This window comes from Orbicella franksi, chromosome 7 (assembly GCF_964199315.1).
Source record: "Orbicella franksi chromosome 7, jaOrbFran1.1, whole genome shotgun sequence".
NCBI classification, from domain to species: Eukaryota; Metazoa; Cnidaria; class Anthozoa; order Scleractinia; family Merulinidae; genus Orbicella; species Orbicella franksi.
Window position 1 is genome coordinate 6,304,087 of NC_138151.1, and position 20,646 is coordinate 6,324,732.

Consider the following 20,646-nt stretch of genomic DNA (forward strand, 5'->3'; position numbering starts at 1 on the left):
ACATTTGATGCGTTTTCAGAGTGAAACCTCCGTTTTCAAATTCCTCTGGCGTAGTGTGGACAGAAAACATTTGATGCGTTTTCAGAGTGAAACCTCCGTTTTCATATTCCTCCGGTGTAGTGTGGACAGAAAACATTTGATGGGTTTTCAGAGTGAAACCTCCGTTTTCAAATTCCTCCAGTGTAGTGTGGACGGAAAACATTTGATGCGTTTTCAGATAGAAACTTCGGTTTTCAAATTCCTCCGGTGTAGTGTGGACGGAAAACATTTTATGCGTTTTCAGAATGAAACCTCCGTTTTCAAATTCCTCTGGTGTAGTGTGGATGGGGTCTAAAAATTAAGGAAGCTATGTGTTTCAAATCAGCAAATTCATCATGTTATTTGATCTCTTTCATTTTAATTTTTCAGCACGTTTTTTCTGCATTTGCCATTTTGTTCTTTTCTTTTCAATTGTACGAATCTTATTCGTGTTATATTCTAGCGAGAAATTATAATCTCTTGATTATAGGTAAAACCCGGCCATTGTACAAAACTTGCATATCAACTTGTATATTCAAATTCACTCCAGTTGTAAGTGACGATGACAGATGTTACAGTCAAGACATGTTTTTAAAACTGAAAAGCGTTGTTATTTTTTCAAAATCTATTAGTAGCATGCTGCTTACAAGGTTAGGTGAAGTCTGCATACGTGCCAAGTGGTCCATCAGGCCGGAGCTTATCCCGGTTTCTGTAGCATGAAGCGACAAGGAGTATTTCTTCTCCCACCTGGATGGGATGCTAGTCCATCGCAGAGTTACCCCCAAGCATTAAATTCGCTGGTACCCATTTATACACCTGGCCGGAGAGAGGCACTGTGAGAGTAAAGTGTCTTGCCCAAGAACACAACGCAATGTCTTCGGCCAGGGCTCGAATCCGGACCGCTCGATCCGGAGACGTGCGCACTAACCATGAGGCCACACCGCGTAACAAGGCCCCTAACAAGAACGTTTGTTAAAGTCATGAGAATTGCTTACAAAAGTTTTTCAACAATCTTGGGAGGGTCTGAAAATAGTCATTCCTGTGACGCGGATTATGCTATGCTCATGTGTGACAGCACAGGTGACTTGACAACTTATATTTAGATGCATTATGTTCTCCAGTCACCACTCTCGTTGCGCCAGCCGCTGTGCACGTGAGTAAACATTGCGTCACAAACCCGCATATAAGAACCTAGTGATTTAAGAACCTACGGGCTGAAATTTGGCATTTCCTGACCCAAAAATGTAAGAACCTGTTCAGCCTAGCAAAGAAAAAATAGGTTCTTATACAAAAATATCACTCCAATTTTGCTAGTCGAAATTCTGAATTTAAATTGTGTGAGAAACTTCTGACTAAAAGTTATCGTGTATATGCTTCCTTTGATTTACATTGTTTTGGGTTTTGTTTTTACTAGGTAGAAATATGTTTTTCGTAAAGCTACAGTGCAGTATAGACGATTGAAAATCAAAATATCTTGTAAAATAAATAAGAAGCTAATCAGCCTGAATTGTGAAAAACTACCCTGAAATATAAATACCTGTTCAGCTTGACGTCGAAAATTCTAGGTTCTTATATATGTGGGTTTTTACTGCACTTGCAGACCTCCTTGGGATTTACGAAGCCGGGAGCGGACCTAAAAATAACTTAAGACTAGATTACCTCAGGAGTAACTCTCTTACTTCATCCGTGTCAGCATTGATCCATGATCCTCATCAACAATGACCTCTCTTCATTTTTCTGGAGCAACAAGGTAATTTTTTTTCTACCCAATAATTCCTCTTCCCTTTTGTATTTCTGGTAACACTGCAAGCTATCATGTGGCATCCGCTGGCTTTTATCACAGGGACGTCATTCGGCAAACCCATACTCAGCATTGAACTTTGCAAAGACGAAGACATGGCATTTGGCAAAGTCCACCATTTTGTTACGTCGACGAGGCCATGTTAAGACTACGCGAAGTCCCACGTTTTCTCTCGAGCGTGACACGGAAAGCGCGTTTCAATCTTTCACGTCACGCTCGGTGACTGCGAAAAAAAAAATGGAGGCTGGTTGGACAGTTCAGCACGTTTGAAAGTGGGACTTGATAGCTTTACACATGTAAAGTTAGATGTTGAAAGCTAAAGTTAGCTGTCAAGGTGGATTCGAGTAATAAAGTCCGATTTTGACTGCTAAAAAGTTGGATGTCGGGTTACAAAGTCCGGTGTTTGCAGTTGTACTGTTTGGGAATTGTGTGAAACACGGGGTTAAAAGTTCGATGTTACGTGTATGTGTATACATGTATGTTGACAACTTTTAAGTTCGGATGTTAAGTTACATATTTGATTTTTTTTTTTTAATTTGGCGGAAATGAAACGCCATAGAAGTCGGGGAGCGCATGTGATCTGTAGAATCATGGAAAGGTTTTCATGTTTCTAACAACCCCTCAGACATTTGTTTTTTGCGGGCTGGGAATCGCGGAGAGCGGGTGATCCCGCACCTTTGCTCGCTCAATTGTCACGTGACTACTCAGGCCTCCCCGTTCCATTTAGTCGATCGTTCAAGGTGTTTGTTGTGAGCTTTCATCAGCTAGTGGAAGAAAAGTTGTTGTTTCTGCCGCTGTGTCTCCTTAAAAAAGGTGAGTAGCTATGCCTTTCTGTTATTTTTCAAGGTGGAAGAGTGATGAATAATGTTTAATAGATCAAGAGAGATGCACGAAAAGAGTTGCATAACAAATCCCAGGCACGCACCAAAACATGTGTATTGCACCGATCTTTGAAAATGTTGCTCAATTCGCCACTGTATTTCTTAACCTTTTCTTTTACGCGAACTCTGAAAGCCGATAATATTGTAATTGTAAAGTCGATTAATAGTCAACTTTTGAAATTTACGTTCAGCTGTATGTTCAAATTTTAAAATTTACCTGTTCGCGTGAGTCGTCAAGCTTAGCTCTAGGTACAGCTGACATGAACTTTCATGTGCACGATTCCCCCAAAATCATTTGTCATCGTGGAAAAATGCTCGAAAATCGAAAAGTGGGATATTTCAGTTGTTCTTAATGATCGCAAAGACTTCAATTTTCGTTTATTTTTGTTTGATACTATGCCTTCCACATCAAATTTTGTTGTGAATGCGTGCTTTTAAGCCGAAAAACAGAAAATTCACTGATCGCCCGCAATAATCTTCTTTGATCCCAAGCTAATATGTCAGATCGACGAAACAACGGTTTTCTCTCATGAGGTAACAAGTCCAGGGCATATTTTTCCAAGTATTCTAAGAAACATACGAGTCTTAACTGGCTCGCTTTGGGCGCGTTTTGTATTCAATCCCAATATCATTTCTAGCTGATGCGATATTTTATGCCACTATTCATCGACATGTTTTACATCCTATTGTACAAATATTTCAGTTTCAACTCTCATGTTTCTTTGAAGGAAAGGTTTGCTAGTTTTCATCATAAACATAGGACAGGAAATTGCTGTGTGCGTGACTAATTACTATTATTATATGTTACTCAAACAAAAGCGAAATGGTTTATTATTGATTATAATTAGTCTTCGGTGGCAACTGGTGTTGTTGTGACGGTTGTGGCAGTGTTGCTTTTGGTATATAATTTACTTAGCACCTCTGCTGCAAACGCAAGCTGTGGCAACTTCTACAGATGTGTCAGCTCAGACACGCAGATTCATGCAGCTGTCTACATGTCTGATGAAAATGGCTTTGGCTTTTTGTTGCAAATTTCCTAAGATGAAGAAATTGAAACATGTTTGGAGTGACACAATGTTTGCAGACTAGGTCAGCGCTGTTGAGTTGAATGCAGCTGATGGTTGCTTTTGCCAATCAGATATTTTTCTTTAATGTTATCTCTGCGTAGTAAAGCTGATTTTAGTGGATTTGCATTTCCTCCAGAATCTCAAGTGAACAGATGTGTTACTATAAAAATGTTTTAACTACAATGCATGCATTGAGAGTTAAATTGGATGTCATATCCATGGAACTGTCATCTTCAAACTTTATTGACAGACAGGTATATATTCGCAGCACATGGCATAAATTACAAAGCTGGCAGACACTTGACTTCAACACATTGTGTTTATATATAATTCACAGACATGCTATTTCAAAACAGCTGAGCTCCTTGCGGGTATCTTTCTCATAGAAAAAGCCCTTTTTTATTACATTTAATGGTAAAGAAGTATGCGTGAACGTGTTTGTGAATTTTGAATAAGCAAATGTTGACATGACCTCATGCATGCTTTGTCTGATATCAATTTTATGAAAGGAATAAATGTCCTGTTTTTACATTAATTTTTATACTCATGCCATTTTGGTTACTTGTTAGTGCATATCCAAAAGTATCCTTGGGTGTTGCTTACGTTCTCTCTATGCCAGTGATATGGATAGCATGGTTGTCAGTCGAGAGTAAAGAGTTTTTTAATTAATTCCTTAAGTGAATAAATTCATGAAAATATTCTTGTAACATGCATTCATTTGAATTACTGATGAGGAGCATCTTTCAACATTTGGAGGAGTATGCTGGACTTCCAAAAGCCTGCACCTTATTTCAGGCCAAAATGTGTGATTTTCTCTGCTCTATTTCAGACCTGACTAAAATGTAATGCCTTGATTTCAGGTCTACTTTCTTTATTTCACTCTATTCAGTTATGTCCATGCCCCAGCTTGACTTCATTTTAGTTGGTCTTGGACAGAAATATGACTGTGGAAAAGTTAGATTTTTTTAGTGTTCTAATTCAGAATCCTTTTTACTCCATTTTGGAGCACAGGCCAGTGACAAATCACTTCCAATCCCCTCTGTACCTAGCAAGGTGTTCTATCTTGGTCCATGTGTAGCCTTTTGACTGGATGGTGCATTCTGTATCCCTTCTCCATCTGTTACACAGTCTCCCTCTCCATCTGGTACCCTGCGAGTTCCACCAGAGGGCTTTTTGGGCAATGCAGTCAGTTGGCTGTCTAAGTGTATGGCCTGTCCTACAACCATTTCCTGTTCATGATCTGTTATTTCACAGGTGTTTGACCCGTGATGTCCAACAGATTAGAGATACACTGATGGTACAGAGTAGAGGGCCAGTAAATACAGAGGATTCTGTGCAGGCATCTATTTACAAAAGTCTGTAGTTTTGACATGATCTTCATAGTTGGTCTCCATGTTTCAGAACCATCGAGCAATACAGACTTTATATTTGAATTAATTACTCTAATTTTGGTGGCTGCTGTTCTCTCCCTGGACCTCGAGATGCTCCCTAGAGCATTAAATGCGCTACAAGCTTTCCCAGTTGGTGACAATACATGTATGTCCTCATCTGTTTGTCCAGTTATGATTAAACACCACTTAGTAAGTACATGACAGGTTACATCTTCAATGTCCTGCTTATTGATGGTGATGTTCTCATGTGATTTGTTGTTCATCCTCATGATCTTTGTCTTCCCAGTGTTGATGTTCTAGTTTAGATGAGACAGATTCAAGTTGTTTGGTTTTTTTCTTGCATCCCAAGAGTGAGTGTAAGCCAAAAGCGCCAGATCATCGGCAATGTCCAGATCTTCAAGTTGGTCTACAAGGCACAACTGTACTTCATTCCTCGAGTCTATTGTTGTCTCTTTCATTGCTCAGTTGATGGTGAGAAGGAAAAGGAACAGACAATCCTGCCTGATTCCTGTTTTAATGCTGAACTTTTCAGTTGAACCTCCATCACATGGATAATATGACAGCTTGTGCCTTCATACAAGTTCCTCGCTAACGATATAGTCTTTTTAGGAATTCCGTAACAGGCCATCAGATCCCACAAGACATTTCTAACCAGACTGTCGACTGCCTTTTCATAGTCTACGAAGTTTAAATAGAGCGGACACCTCCATTCAAGCAACTGCTCCACAATTTTACAAAGAGTGGCAATTTGATCTGAAGTTGACCTTGATGGTCTGAACCCTGCCTTATTCTCATGCAGCATCTCATCTGTGGCATCCCTCCCCGGGGGGGGGGGGGGGGGGGGGGGACTCCGATATGAAATGGACGGGGATGCTCGTCGTCTCGCTTAGGGGTGTAAATTTCGGATTTTGGTCTCGCTTAGGGTGTTCTGGGCAAAATTTTATTATTTTTAGCCGTCAAGGTCTCGTTTAGGGTTGCACGCGAAGAAATAACAAAAAAGAAAGAATTTTGATTCCGTTTATATTTACTCGGTTCATATAAACAATAAAGTACACTGTAACAAAATGTCTTTGTCTATTGTTTTACAAGAGTGTAATACGAAACTCGGCGGCTTACACAGAACGGTTATTTGATCACTGCTAAAAATATCCACATGCTTTGCTTGCTATACGATTCTTGTCCTAATACCAAGTTTCGAGAGTACTTTTTATTTGTCTGTATTATAAACTGGTCTCTTTTAGGGGTCTGTATAAGCTTCGGCCACGCCCAGATTGGTCTCTTTTAGGGGTTAAATTCAAAATTTCCGACGAGCATCCCCGTCCATTTTATATGGGAGTCCCCCCCCCCGGGCATCCCTCATACAAATGATTTAAGATATAAAATTATTCTGTGTAGTACTTTCCCAGCTGTTGACAGAAGCATGATTCCTGTATAGTTCATACACAAGCTGAGGTCACCTTTCTTCCGTAGTTTGAGCAGGATTCCATCCTGCCACTCTGATAATATACATTCCTATTCCCAGATCTTTGTTAAGAGACTATGCAGCATGCCCACGGAGGTGTTAATATCAGCTTTCAGTATCTCTGCAGGAATGTTATCAGGTGCTGCTGCTTTGTTGTTCTTTGATTGCTTTCTCAACTTCAGTTTCAGTCAGGGGCTCACAAATTTAAATCTAGTTCCTGGTCGGACGGTGGTAGTACTGGAGGATTGATTGGGGGAGTCCTACTGAGAAGTTGTTGAAAGTGCTCTACCCATCTGTTACTCTGATCCTCAGTTGCTGTAACTAGGCAACCATTTAAATCTCTACTTTGGAGGTTGGTTAACTTAAACTTACTCAACATTTGCCTTGTTGTGTCATACACTGTTAGTTTCTTCATATGGTGTTGGCTGGCTGCTGTCTCTGCCTCTTTCGCTAGGCCATCAATGTACTTTTTCTTATCTTTCTTCTCGTTTCTCTTGACATCCCTGTTTGCTTCTGTGTACTCAGTGTGGGCTCTCTCTTTCTATGCTCTTGTACATGCTCTGTCCAGGTTCTCTTTCCTTGATTGTTTCTGAATGATCTTAGTTCTACAAGATGGAAAAAAATAGTAGCGTAAAGAAAATAGTGCATTTCCAGCAAACATACAAGCTGATCAAGGAGCTGATCAATGTTTCTGGTCCTGAAATTAGTCCACCAGAGGAGTGTGAAAACAGTACATTTTTAACATTTATCATGTAATAACTTCAACTGGGGCCACTAGAGAATTTTAAACCAATTGCAGCACGATTGCAAATGAAAAACTGAGTGTAAAAAAATTGAGTAAATGTAGTCAGGAGATGACATAGTTGATAACAGTGCCGTTTTTTGTCACTGCATGACTTGTATATTTAAGCTGAGTTTATTTGCCGTGATGTTGCCAATCATGTTCTAGCAGTGTAATTGTTAGCTGTTGGATCAGAAAATTTTGATTGGCTGCTAAATGCTTTCAAATTTTGTTTACTTCAATGTAGCAATTGCAGCAAAAAAGCAACAAAATTTCATTTTATCTGAAACCAGTACGTAGGAGACAACTCTTCATCTTCCTGCAACTATTAAGTTACAATTTTATCTCGTGTGATAATTTGTCCCCATGAGGGAACCACTCTGCACAGTGTGGTTACTATGACTACAAACAGTACACAGTACATGGAGATCCCAACTCTAAAGCCAGCGGCAAAAATAATTTCTTTGTGGTAGCTACTATTTGGATACCAACAACAGAACACTCAGGAACAAAAGCAATTTTCAGCCAATTGAGTGCATGCATGACAAGCATCCATTAAATCTGTTTGCGACACTTTCAAATTATTTTTGTTGCTCTTTTGTTGCCCTGCTCAAGTCAGCAAAATTTAAATGTAATTTGAGGCCAAGCATAAATATGTGTTCCATCAACTACCATTCACACTGCTCCAACATGATTGGTGAGATCCCAAATGAAATCATATTCTTATGGTTTAAAATCATGCTCTGGTTGAAAACTCTGTCATTTCACTGTAAAAGATTTAACTGAATGTTTTTATTAGGGATAATTTTGCTCTCTTTTTTGTTTTAGTTTTTTTTTTTTTTCACTTAGTCTTTCATAAACTTAGAGTACTTGATGGTCAAACATCTCTGTCTCAGCATGGCTAAATGTAACCTCATTTTGCAAGATATTTGTTTTTAATTATTTAAGTACTGAGTTGTATATGAATTTTCTGTCAGAAGTCGCCTATTATAAAATATATAATTTATGTAGAAAAGATTAAAATCAGGAAAGGTAAAACAATATCATGTGCAAACATTTGTATGTTTTCTTAGGTGTACTTAAAGAGATGGAAAATGGCTTGATAAGTTAAATTAATTAAATTGTCCTAATACATCACTGCCAGTAAGTCACATTAGTGTTAATGTCTTAAGAACACACAATGTACAAAATAAGAATAATTAGTCTTTTTGTTTTTCATATGAAGCAGGTGCACATCATGTAGCATTCGACAGTGATTGATCAAATTTTCATGGGAAGTGGCTATTGCAGATAAAAAATGAAAATGAAAGGAAGTCTTTTTTTTTTTTTTTTTTTTTAAAAAAAACCTTATAGTGTACTTGTAGTGTAATTTCCTAAAAATGTTTACATTTTGTTTGGTTGATCCTGTATGTCATGGCATGAATTTGAAAGTTTCTTTAACTTGACACATGCTTAATACTAGATTCAAATTTGTTTCTAGTATTTAATAACAGTTTGTACACTTTTCATGAATATTGGTGTCTGAGGTAAACAAGGCTTACAACATTTGCTGTTGATTGTATACCCAAAATTCAGTGCAGTGAGTAGTGACAGTAGTTTATTGGACTCTGTTGGAAAAGGTAAATAAAATTAATGTAAATGTAATTACATGTACATATAAAAGCATTTTATGCAATTTAACTATAGATTCAAAATCTTTTTTGTTTGGAAACTTTAGAGCAAACATATTATGCATCCTTTTGTTGCTGAGCTTTTCAGATGCATTTGGTAATTGTCAGACAGTTTGCTGTAGGCTTTTCATTTATTATTCCTGTATCGTTATATTTACTTTGACATTATTTGTGCAAGGTCTTTGCTTTTGTGAATTTGCTGTATGGTAACCACTTGTAAAGTATGTAAAGAAAGAGTTGAATTGTAATGATATTCTGTGTTTCAATGGAACTACGATGTGCCAATAAAGAGCATGATGTCCTCAAAGGCCATTAATCCCTAGTTACTTTACTATGTCATCAATATGTCACTGTCAACTTCACAGGGTACATTAGCTTGAGAATGTACTTATAATTGAGGATAAGGAAACTCTTTATACGTTCCTATTAAAATATGACAGTGATTGATCTAAAACAGAGGAAATCCTTGGACCTCACCTGTAGCTTTAGATTAGTACTGTTGTTCTTACATGTATTTTAAATATCTTGCAGTGTCGTTTAATTTCACAAAAAGCTGTTTACGTCGTGTTCTGCTGCACTGTTTACAGGCAAAATATTTATAGGTTTGAAACTTTCCTGAAACTACGCCTATTTGATATAATGTAATCTGTTGTAAGATTAGAATCATTAAACCTTTTTTTTTCCAGTTAGAATGCATAAATTTTTGATGGAAAGATCAAGATGTTTGTTTTCCACTGCTAAACTGCTCATGCGTGATCTATCTGTTTCAAGCCTAACAGGACAGGCTGATTACATAACACTTGCCCGTTAGTTTTAGTTCAGTTGCCAGCCCCTCCTAAACTAAATTGCTTCCCCACTTTATTTTCACAGACAAAAATTTCTTTAACCCATCTTTTATACATGTGCATTTTACATTTGTGTTCATTTCTTTTATCAGAGCAAAAACTTGGTCGTCCTAAATTGTTTTTTTCCACTTCTGTTGTGAGATTGATCAGTGCAAAATTTATTCAAACATTTTCTTGAATGTACCACATGTCCCTGACTTCCCTGCTGTCTTGAGTTCTTTTTTGTTTTGAATTGAGGAGCTTGCTTCCTGCTGAGCGTTTGTTCTAAAGGTTAAATCAAAACAAATCTCTTTCCTTTTAAGCAGTTTGATGTGGCCAATGACATTTCACGCTCCCTTTGTTATGGAATAATTTTCAATCCCATCGAAGCGGATAAGCACAGTGGGGTATTAAAGAGCTTTTCAACCACAGGTTTTATAAATTCCCAGTATGTTTAGGATAGTCGGAAGAAGGATAAATAATATATTACAGACAGCCCCTTTCAGACCTACATGTATCAACTCCCTTGGTCTAAGAGAGAGAAACTGAACATTATAAGGCCAGATATAAAGGGATTTTAGGGAAATACTGAAAGCCAAGGAAGGCACTGTCCTATTTTTCAATCTCTGGTAAGAACACTTACTTACTTAGTTTCTATTCTTTTCTCTGTCTTTCAAGTACAAGGTGAAAATATGTGTAGCTAGAACTAGACTACTGTGTATCTCAGACGTCTACACAGAGTATACATACAACGAATGCCGCTGCATTTTTATTTGTGCTTTTTTTTTTTGCTTCTAGTCAACTAAAACAAACTCTGACCTCAATATTTCTTCTGTAATTGAAATGGTTGTTTTGACACATTTAACAGTACAAGGAATCATTCCAGAAAAATTACAATTTTTCAGGTAATATTGCCCTCGGAAAATGTCTGGTTTATTCCTAATTTTGAGTTATCCGTGCTAACAGAAGTGATTCTTCAATACAGCATTTTAGAAAGCAGATTTCTATTTTTTGACAAATCACAATTATCCATCATTTCAAAATGCAATATTGAATTTATTTAACGGTAATATATATATGCGTGAGAGTGTAAAGTTCAGATATTGTCCCTGACGCGATCTTTGTAATTATTGCATAATTGTGTGTATGAACTGTTTCATATCTTTATTTTGGTGTGTGAACTTTCCAAATCAATTTTCAACAGTTGATATCACATCATGAAAATGTATGTATGAAATAAATTGTAGACTTGGTGAATATACAAATGATAACACTTTTGCATAGCAAGTGTTCAGTACATTTGCAATGGGTTACCAACTTACAAATGTTTCAAATTAACCAGATTTCAATGTTGTTGCTTGTCACCTTGAAACAAAATGGTACCTGTAGCAGTATACATCTTATAAACAAATGTTAATATCAGTCTCTCAGACATTGTGGTTTGTCTGAATAATAATTAACTTGTTGTTGCAGAACTGATGTAATTTGATGCAAGCTGGATATATTTCATTTGCTCTGTGACCATGGATAAATACTTCAAGCTTATGTCTCAGTACGCGAAAGAAAAATTCTGAATCATAGCACCGTTATACCAAGTAAATTTTAAAACTGTGCCTAAGAAACTTATTATTCAAAATGCATACATGTACAGATATTGACCACCTTGTCACCGGTGCACATTGTCCTGATTAGGTGAATAAATGTGGTGGACATACTTGAAGCAAAGAGTTACATAGCACAATAGACAAGTGATTCAAGAGACCTGTTAATGCAATTTAATGAAACTTAAGGTGACTCAAAACAGTTTCCGACAGTTAGATTTAGATGAGATATTATAACCACTCTTTATCACTTGATGTGACAATCATGGTATCAAAAAACTGCCAATCATTGGTGAACATGTTGTTATCATTTTCATGACACAATAGGTTACCATAGCAACAGTATAACCTGCTAAAAACAGGCTTATAATTCAAAAATGGCACATTGAAATTTTTTTATATTTATCAAATTTTAAATAGCATGATAAGACGCAACTTTTGGCAAAGTTTTTTAAAAAAATCTGCAAATAGGGTTCAGGGCCACCTTGAAGTTTTGAAAATTTAAGGTCGCTCTGAACCTTACGTATAATTTTTTTTTTTTTAATTTTGCCACAAATTGCGTCTTATCATGCTTATTTCCTAGATGTGTTTCAATTGGACAGCAATATTTTCCTGCCAAAACAAAAAGCAAGTGCAGTTTGACCTGCTTCCAACATGATGTACATAACATTAAGTTTACAAAATTAAGATGGTTGCTCTTTGCTGGCACAGTGGCTTCATGGTTATTGCACTCAATTCCAGATGGAGTGGTCCAGGTTCATGCCCTGGCCGGAGGCATTGTGTTGTGTTCTTGGGCAAGTCTCACAGTGCCTCCCTTCACCCAGGTGTATGAATGGGTACTGGTGACTTTAATGCTGGGGATAACCCTACGATGCACTAGCATCCCATCCAGAGGGGGGGGGGGGGGGAGTAGAAACAATCTGAGTCTCGTCATGCTACAGAAACTGGAGATAAGCACTGGCCAGATTGGCCTCTTGGCTTGTACACAGACTACATGTACATGTAGTTTACCTTTTACTCTTCGTTGCCTTGTACTGTGTGTATTTGTAGTCAGATGAATGTTAAACAATGTTAAACTGTGTGATGAACATCTTCAAATTTGCATGTTCTTAGTCCAGGTGGAGGGAAGGGAGGGAGCTCAAGGAAAAAGGAGGCAGGGAGGTGTAAATGGGGCAGTGGTTTAACACTCTATTTTAATAAGTAAACCGCCACTTCTTTATTGACTTCTTTCCCCCTCCCCCTGAAAGACACACACCCACACAAATACAAAAAAATTCCAGGGAAAACATTTTCATCTTCTCCCAACATACAATGTAATTCTGTAATTGCCATCCTACCCTGTAAACCCTATACACCTTCGTTTTGTTGATACTGTTGAGCATCAAGACCTCCCTCCCCCCTTCCTGCACTCTGCCACTCATTGCCTTGCCTTGGTCTCCCAAAGGCGATAATTTTTTTTGTGGTGACTTTACTACCTGGCAGGGGCGTGACGTCACAAGCGGTACACTGCACGTTGGGTCAAAAACCGTCAGCCTCGTTCTCAAGGGAAAGAGAAGATCTTGAGAACGAGGTTGTTTACAACTGCCAGAAACCTCAAATGCAAATTGCTCAGAATCAGGTTAGGAAGTCATGGGAAGCCGATGGTGGTGACAGCGACTAACGCTGAGCTGCGAGGCGGTAATCTTTTAGCGCTTTAAGATTGTAGTTATTTTACAAAGGAGACATTACTGGAACTGTTAATTTAGTAGCCTTTAAAACCTGTTCTCGTAGCATTGCTCTTAAACTTTTTGTTTAGATAAATGCTCTTTTTCCCAGCAAGTCATCAAAGACACTTCATTATTTTCTTGTTTTCATTCGATTTTTCGGTTTCGTTTAGTTTGTAGAAGACGGCGAAACTCTGTGCCCTTAAGTTTACACGAAATATTGTGTTCAGTAGAAATTTCAGAATTTTTCCGTGTGTGTAGAGATTCTGCAGGTGCCAAAGTATTTGCTAATTAACTTCATAGTAAGGGCTATCAAGTGCCTGTGCTTTTCAAGAAATTAGCTTCATGTTAGAGGTGCTTGGAACGCGTAAAATATTCGTTTACTTTAAAATGTACCCGAAAGTTACTCATAGCGTGTTCTAGTTTGAAATATTTGTTTTTGTTGCGATGTTTGTTTTGTCTCCAGCAACTTCCAAATCGATATTGTGTAGCCGCGTCAGTCTTTGCCATGGCTTTATCTATCTCGCTTACTTAAGCCTATAATTTTGTTTCGTTCTTGTGCGCTTTCCGTCGTATGGACGCCGGATGTAATTTTTAATTTTGAGAAATCTATACCTAGGATATTGCTCGCTTTCTGTCGCCTGTGTTAAGAAGGATGTGTCTTTTCTTAGTATGCTGTATTGACGGCTGCATAAAGTTTACATACATCAGCGATACTGCCATGAATATTCTCACGCAAGCTGAAAAGAGATCATTTTTTTTATTTCCAGATTCATGGAGGGCCAAGCTGGCTTGTTGGACCCAAGTTCGAACGACTTGGCCGATGTGTTTATGGATTTCAGTTTATCGAAACGTGAACCAGACGAACGTGGTAAAGATGATTTCTCTTCGTGCGAATTCAAGCGAAATTCTTCGAGCAGTTCTGTGTCCTCCGGGACAACAGATACTTCAAAACCTCGTGTATCCGTGGACAGTGAGGAAGGCGATGGATCGACCTCGGCGACAAGCACCTCTGCGACTACCGAATGTGTTGTGTGCAGCGACAAAGCAACTGGCTACCACTACGGCGTGTTCACATGCGAGGGTTGTAAGGGGTTCTTCAAGCGCACGGTACAGAAGCAGTTAGAGTATACTTGTAAGGGAGACGGTAACTGCGAAGTCAATCAGATCAACAGGAACCGCTGTCAATACTGCCGTTTCCAAAAGTGTGTAGCAAAAGGAATGCTCAAAGAAGGTGGGCATCTTTTTCGTTAGACTAACACTTAAAAAACTCAGTTCCTCTTTTGTTTCCAAAAAAAAAAAAAAAATGAGCAGGAAGTGAGCGGGTGACGCGAAACGCTGAGGGAGGGCTTTTCTGTGTACCAAACTCACGCAAAAAAGAACCTTTTTGGGGTTTGCTTTTTTCGTGGTGTAGACCCGAGCTGGTATATTTCGGCGTATAATGTCCTTATAATTGTCTGTTTGTATTCTTTAGGGTGCACTACAACCTGAAACGTCGAGTTCTGAGCGCTGAACGTTGCTTCAATGGCACTGTGTTTAAGAAAACGAATCGAAATGAATGTAAATTTATTTTAATTTGTTTCTCCGTAATAGCTAACGCGGAAGTTAAAAATAAGAATGAAGGCGTAATATGGAGAACTCCTCAAATCTTGAATTTACTCTCGTGTTTCAGTTGTTTGAAATGTTGCCTGCAACTCTTCACGCTAAAAGATTACCGTGTCAGGATTTAATTGATAATTTGCGATACGCAGTGAATTATCTTACAATTGATATAGACCTCACAACAGACAGTTCTGGAAAAGCAGTAGAGAGGTCCGTATAAACCAAAACAAGGGCACAGGGATGGTTAAGAGTTTGGAACTTTCAGATGGATTGCGAACGATAAAGTCGAAAGATTAAGAATTTCCCGATTCACAAAGGTGTAAGATTCGCCACCAGCTTCTGTAGTCGTGACGTGTCTTTAGAAAAACTTGTCAGAAAGAATTCTTGTTATCTGATGCTTTCATGGCAGCTGTCGGTTGTGAAAAGTGTTGCCATTATGGTCGGTTGCGTAGCAACGCTTGTCCATGTTTCGTACCACAAGCACGTGAAAATTATCAGCCAAGCGGAAGCGCCATTCCAGAGGATGACTTTCCCATAATGCGATGCGTTCATGTAGATACAAATCCTTGGAAACATCAGGCACAGAGCTGGGTATTTTGAATTACTTTTAGGGACGGACGATGCTATCGTTTAAAGAGCGAATTTTTATTTAGAGTTGGCGTCGGATAATTTGACCTAATAAGTAGAATGAATTATTATTGTTCAGTGCAGTGAAATTATTTTGCGAAATCTCGACTCTCACAAAACGACAGGACCGTTACATGCCGAAGACATGAATGTTTCGTGAAAGTTGCTTAGTCCTGAAGGCTGAGGAATGCCGTTTTCTTTCATGGACGAAATTACGCCTCAAGGCGTTATTTGCCTGTTGACACAAAGGATGTTGTTCCTAAATTCACTAGCTGCCTTCTTTGGATCACACGTGAGGAGGTCAAGGGATTGCGTTTCCCTTCTTTAAAGTCACCAAACACCCACCTTGAGGTTTTTTAAAACAAAGATCATAGAAATGAGTGAGATACGGTTGGGCAATGGCGCTTCTAAGTTTTCAGTGCTCAGTTCTCGTTCCTGCTCCGCTACTGACCCAAACACGGGTTAATTTCACACTAAGAAAACACGTATGATATCGGTATCGCTGGCTGTATCCATTCACCGCACCCCTACCCAGTGTCTATTTACCCTGACCTTTGGGTATCATGACGCCCCCCCCCCCCCCCGCCCCCTTGCGTTATGTCAAACCATTTTTCCACCACTTTTAATTTCCTATTTGTCATGTATTTAGCATCTTTCCAATTCATTATACCATCAGAGCTGCGAGTGAAAATCGCGGCAGCGGGGGTGAAGGCATAGTAGCGTTCCTAGTATTCATTAATCCCGCACCCCTTTCACCCCTGTTAATTCTCTGTTTTTGCACTGCATTACCCCATCGTTATTACATCCCCCCCCCCCTACCCCGCACCGATCAATTCTCCATTAAACTTGACCTTCTGGTTTCATTATCCCAAAGCTGTGAGGGAGGATCGCACCCCCGGAGGACGACATCGTCATCGCTCCCTGCAGGATCATCGTCCTAAAAAGCAACGGGCTCGAGACGACGCCACGAACGGGACAACAGACGGACTTGATCCTAGTGTTGAAAGCGCTGCGGCGAAACCGAAACCGGCAGAGCCCGAGACTCCACAGGAGGATTTCATGTCGTTTATAGAAAAGATCGGAGAGCAAGTTACTCAGATCCCTCATATCCCAGGACAGACTTATGAAGATGAAACTACCAAAGAAAAAGACGTCAACAAGATGATGGAGTTAGCTTATCAAGAGCTGTACATGATCATTCAATGGGCGAAGGATGTGCCTGGATTCAAGGAGATCGATCTGGAAGACCAGGTTTGCCTGCTCAAAGCGTCCTTTATGGATCTTAATGTGTTTCGCCTGGCGTACAGATCGGTGCCGTGCGATCCCATGTCGCTAAGGTTTGGCAAGGAATTTTTCTGTGAAAAGCACGAAGTTACGGCGTTTGGTTGGGGCGAGGACTTGGTCGACACCACGTTGGAGTTTACTGATAAGCTGCGCAGTTTGAATATGGATGTCAACGAGTTTGCCTGTTTGAATGCGCTTGTTCTTCTCTCTCCAGGTTTGTGCCCATTTTTCTCACTGTACGTTGACTTTGCAGTCTAAGTCCTGTGATAACGTAACCTCGCACTCAAGTCCCACTCTACGCGGAACGGGAACAAAGTTTGAGGGGCCGGTGGAGATCTGTGTACGAGATCCGTTGCCACCTCACACCCTCACCCCGTCGGGGTGTGCGTGGGAAGTGGGTGGGGGAGAGTGCCCTTTTGACAGCGATGGACATTCTCATTGGTCATTTTTAAAAATAAGTATGTCAAACTGTTACTGGCGTACTAGACTGACGTTTGACTCGGGCTTTCAGGAGAGTTTTAAGCCGACACAAGCACAAGCGCAAGCACAAACGCAAGCAATAACGATGACCCAAATGAAAACGAAATTCGACGCAAACACAATGACAAGCAAAATCATTCGAACCTTCCGGCATTTTAGAAAACTGTTCAGGCGCGAGGTAATCTGGATCCAGTATTTTCATTGGCCAAACATAGCCACGTGTGGTAAATATCCTTGTACTTGTGTTATGCCTGAGCGGTATTTCGTTTTCACTTGTTGTAGCGCAAACAGAAGCATAAGCGCAAGCGCAGGAAAAAGGAAAAATTTTGATCCTTGCGCTTGTGCTTATGCCTGCGTCAAGGCCGTTTTCACGGTGAAATAAGGATAAAGGTGTTTGCGCTCGTGCTGGCGTCGCTAGTGAAAACCAGGTTTTATTTTCCACCTGGATCGCATGCTAGTCCATCGCAGGGTGCTCCCCAGCAGTCTGCAAGGTTACCTGAACAATTTGCAGCTACTTATTTATACTTCGTGGTGTAGAGAGGCAATGACAGTGAAGGTCTTGTTCGAGAATATGCAATAAAATAACTCTGGTCAGGGCTGGAATCCCCAAAAGAGGAACCCCAAAATGGTACCAGAGACTCTTTCCGAAAGCGGTTGAGACTGTTGCATCGAAGTAAGCAGCATTGCGCAGGTATAACATGCAACCCTGTGAATACTGCAAAGTGATTTTTTTCTGGCGGGGACCGCCATTGGGGCATGTCCTCCTCCTCCTCCTCCTCCTCCTCCTCTCCCCGCTTAGCCCCCTCCCCCCCCCCCCCTCGCTAAGGCGAATAGTGTCGTTACAACAATCATTGCTAAACTGTCTCATATGGTCAGAGCAATCATTTGAATCAATCGTCTTTCCTCAGATACGCCCGACCTAAAAGACAAAGAAAAGGTTACTCAGCTGCAATCGAAGGTCAACAGCCACTTGCGTGACTATTCCGCTTCGCGTTACCCACAGAAGGTCAATCGCCTTGGCAAGCTGCTTCTCTGCCTTCCAACCTTACGCTTGTACAGCGAGAAAGCAATGGAAAATTATGTCACGCTAGAGTTCTTTGGCAAGTTGGATATGCCGCCTTTGGTGGCCGAGCTTATGGAATGATGTCAAGGTGACAGGGCGTGACTTTAAGTCACGCAACAGTGTTGTGATTGAAGACTGAGTAGATTGAACCACATGTGATTCTCGCAATCTTGACGACAACAGACAATGTTGAGATATTAAATAAGCTTATCTGAAAACGTGATAAAGCTCATAATTGAAATCATCTTGAGGATATGTTGAGGTTTGTATTCAATAACAGAAATTAGAAGGCGCACTATAAAAGAGGGCTTATCGAAGGAAACTATAGAAGGACCAAAAAATCACCCCAAATGATGAGATATGTTAACCCACGGGTCTATGGTACCGTGTGTCCGTGAGAAGGGAAAGAAAAAAAGACATAATTTCGTGATAAAATCCGAGCGGAAATTAGACAGTGTGTAGAACTATAATAGCCACGCATTTAATTTCGTTGATAAGAAGTAAGATTGACTTTCAAATCAGAAGTCTCGTAGAAGTATCGTAGCGCAGGCTTGCCCTATGAAGAAATCCAAGAATTTCAAACTCACGAGTAAGGGAAACACTTCAGCTGATAATGCATGTGTTAGTGAATAAGGTTTGTTGCGTGAGAACTGCAAAAGAGGTTTTTTGATTTTCAGGGGAGTTGATGGGTATTTTGGTAGTAGAACAAGAATTTCACACAAGCAAACGTAAGAGTTATATGTAAGCGAGAAGGTGTTCAGGTTGGAAAGACTGAGTTGTATCTTCTTTATAGTGCGCCTTCGTAGTGAAGTTGAATTTCTTTTGATTTATCAATGATTACTGGAAGCTATCCATGGAGCCAGTTAGAACTATAAAACCGTCGCTGCCTGCTAGTCTTATCTGTTTATTATTCTGTTGATAGAAGATGTTTTAAATATCGACAAGATATCCGAATGCTCTCGAGTTTTGGTAGAAACTATATATTCGGGCGCGTTCGGAAAACGTCGATAGTAATCGGCAGTGCACGGCTCTGAAATTGACTAATTTGTCTTTTGTGTTGATTTGTTGTCTTTTTAAATCATTGTGTTGAGAGGAAGAGGTATCTTCTAAAGATAAACAACGATTACGTGTCGTTTAAAACAAGACGTTGGAAAAATATTTTTACAGTGACTTTCTGCCCTTATTGATATTAAGATTTGACAACTTTTGAAATTCCTGTAAGGTCTCAGTCGATTTAAGTGCTAGCAGTGTATGTGGATGTCATAGCACGTGATTAAATCGCACGTGCATTTGGTGGCTTTGTTTTCCCGTTTCATAGACTAACACTAACGTCGTTTGTGATTGGATTAAAGACTGTGGACGCTTTCCATTCAAACAAAATTCCGAAAATTTCGAAACGGGGACAACTGGTACGGAAATTTCCTGGAAAAGTTTCCAGAAAATCCGGAAATTGTCGAATGTCCCTAAAGCGAACTATTCAACCGAAAATTTCGGAAATTCGGGGAGGAAATTCAAATGGAAGGCGAATTCCTGGTAAGAAATTTTAAACAATGTGGGTATATATTGCAAGATTGTCCTATATTCTGTTCCATTCGACGCAAGAAAAATTTCCGGAAATTCAAACCGGCATTGTCGGTCGAATGGAAAGTGCCCGAGGTATACTCAAATGTTCAAAAATTTCTTACAATTTGTGATCCAGTTGACCCCGTTTCAAGAATATTTTGGTCGAATAGTAAGCAGTCTGTGTGATGAACGCAAAATAGACCTTTTGTAGAGTTGACGCGTTTTGCCGGAGACGGTTTTGGAAATCATTTCTACTCACCTCAAAATGTTTAAAAGTTGTCAAATTTAAATTTTAAGAAACCAAAGTACTGACAAGGTTATGTTGCCAGCCTTTTAAAAGAGTTGTAACAAATAATATTATCGTTTGCGAAGTAATTTATATATAGTTTGAAACCGTTTGGTATTTAGAGAATCGTGACACAGTTTTATCAAGTCCAACACCCTGTTGGATGATAAATGTCCGCTTTCCCCGCGCACTTTCGAGAACTGGTCGGCCCAGGGCCCTTGGACGAGAACCAGACAGCGCGGTGGAATTGAAACGTCCGGAACCCAGGGTTAAGGAGCCTGGTTCTTCAACTCCAGAGAACTTAGATTAGATATGATTTTCTGGTTCTTCATCTTGAGATAACTTAGATTAGATATGAGTTTCCCATATATGTGAGTCTATAACGTGCCCTTGCGGAAAAAAATATGGTGTAGATATTGCATCTAGTAGGAGTTCTATCCAATATGGTGGCCGTTAGGAATATACGTTTATGTTTAAAAGAAGAGACATGGTCTAAAAGAGTTTTAACCATTATTAAACTTATCCTTAGCGCGAGAAATATT

General features: G+C 39.6%; 1 protein-coding gene across 2 annotated transcripts; it reads left to right on the top strand.

The window, feature by feature from the left end:
• Nucleotides 1–1,976: 1,976 nt before the first annotated feature.
• Nucleotides 1,977–20,630, top strand: LOC145491813 (retinoic acid receptor RXR-alpha-B-like). Of its 2 annotated transcripts, none has more exons than XM_081471084.1 (4): nt 1,977–2,632; nt 13,970–14,433; nt 16,303–16,926; nt 18,101–20,630. In XM_081471084.1, the coding sequence occupies exons 2-4, from the start codon at nt 13,974–13,976 to the stop codon at nt 18,334–18,336; spliced, it is 1,320 nt and encodes a 439-aa protein (XP_081327210.1). In that variant the 5' UTR covers nt 1,977–2,632; nt 13,970–13,973; the 3' UTR covers nt 18,337–20,630. The 2 variants fall into 2 exon arrangements, with proteins under 2 accessions (XP_081327210.1, XP_081327211.1); XM_081471085.1 differs by lacking the exon at nt 1,977–2,632 and adding an exon at nt 12,397–13,173.
• Nucleotides 20,631–20,646: the final 16 nt, after the last annotated feature.

Excerpts from the sequence above, each read along its gene's own strand:
- LOC145491813 (XM_081471084.1), top strand. The coding sequence starts at position 13,974 with ATGGAGGGCCAAGCTGGCTTGTTGGACCCAAGTTCGAACGACTTGGCC. Across the intron at positions 14,434-16,302 it reads AAAAGGAATGCTCAAAGAAG|CTGTGAGGGAGGATCGCACC; the intron begins GTGGGCATCTTT and ends ATTATCCCAAAG. Across the intron at positions 16,927-18,100 it reads GCTTGTTCTTCTCTCTCCAG|ATACGCCCGACCTAAAAGAC; the intron begins GTTTGTGCCCAT and ends GTCTTTCCTCAG.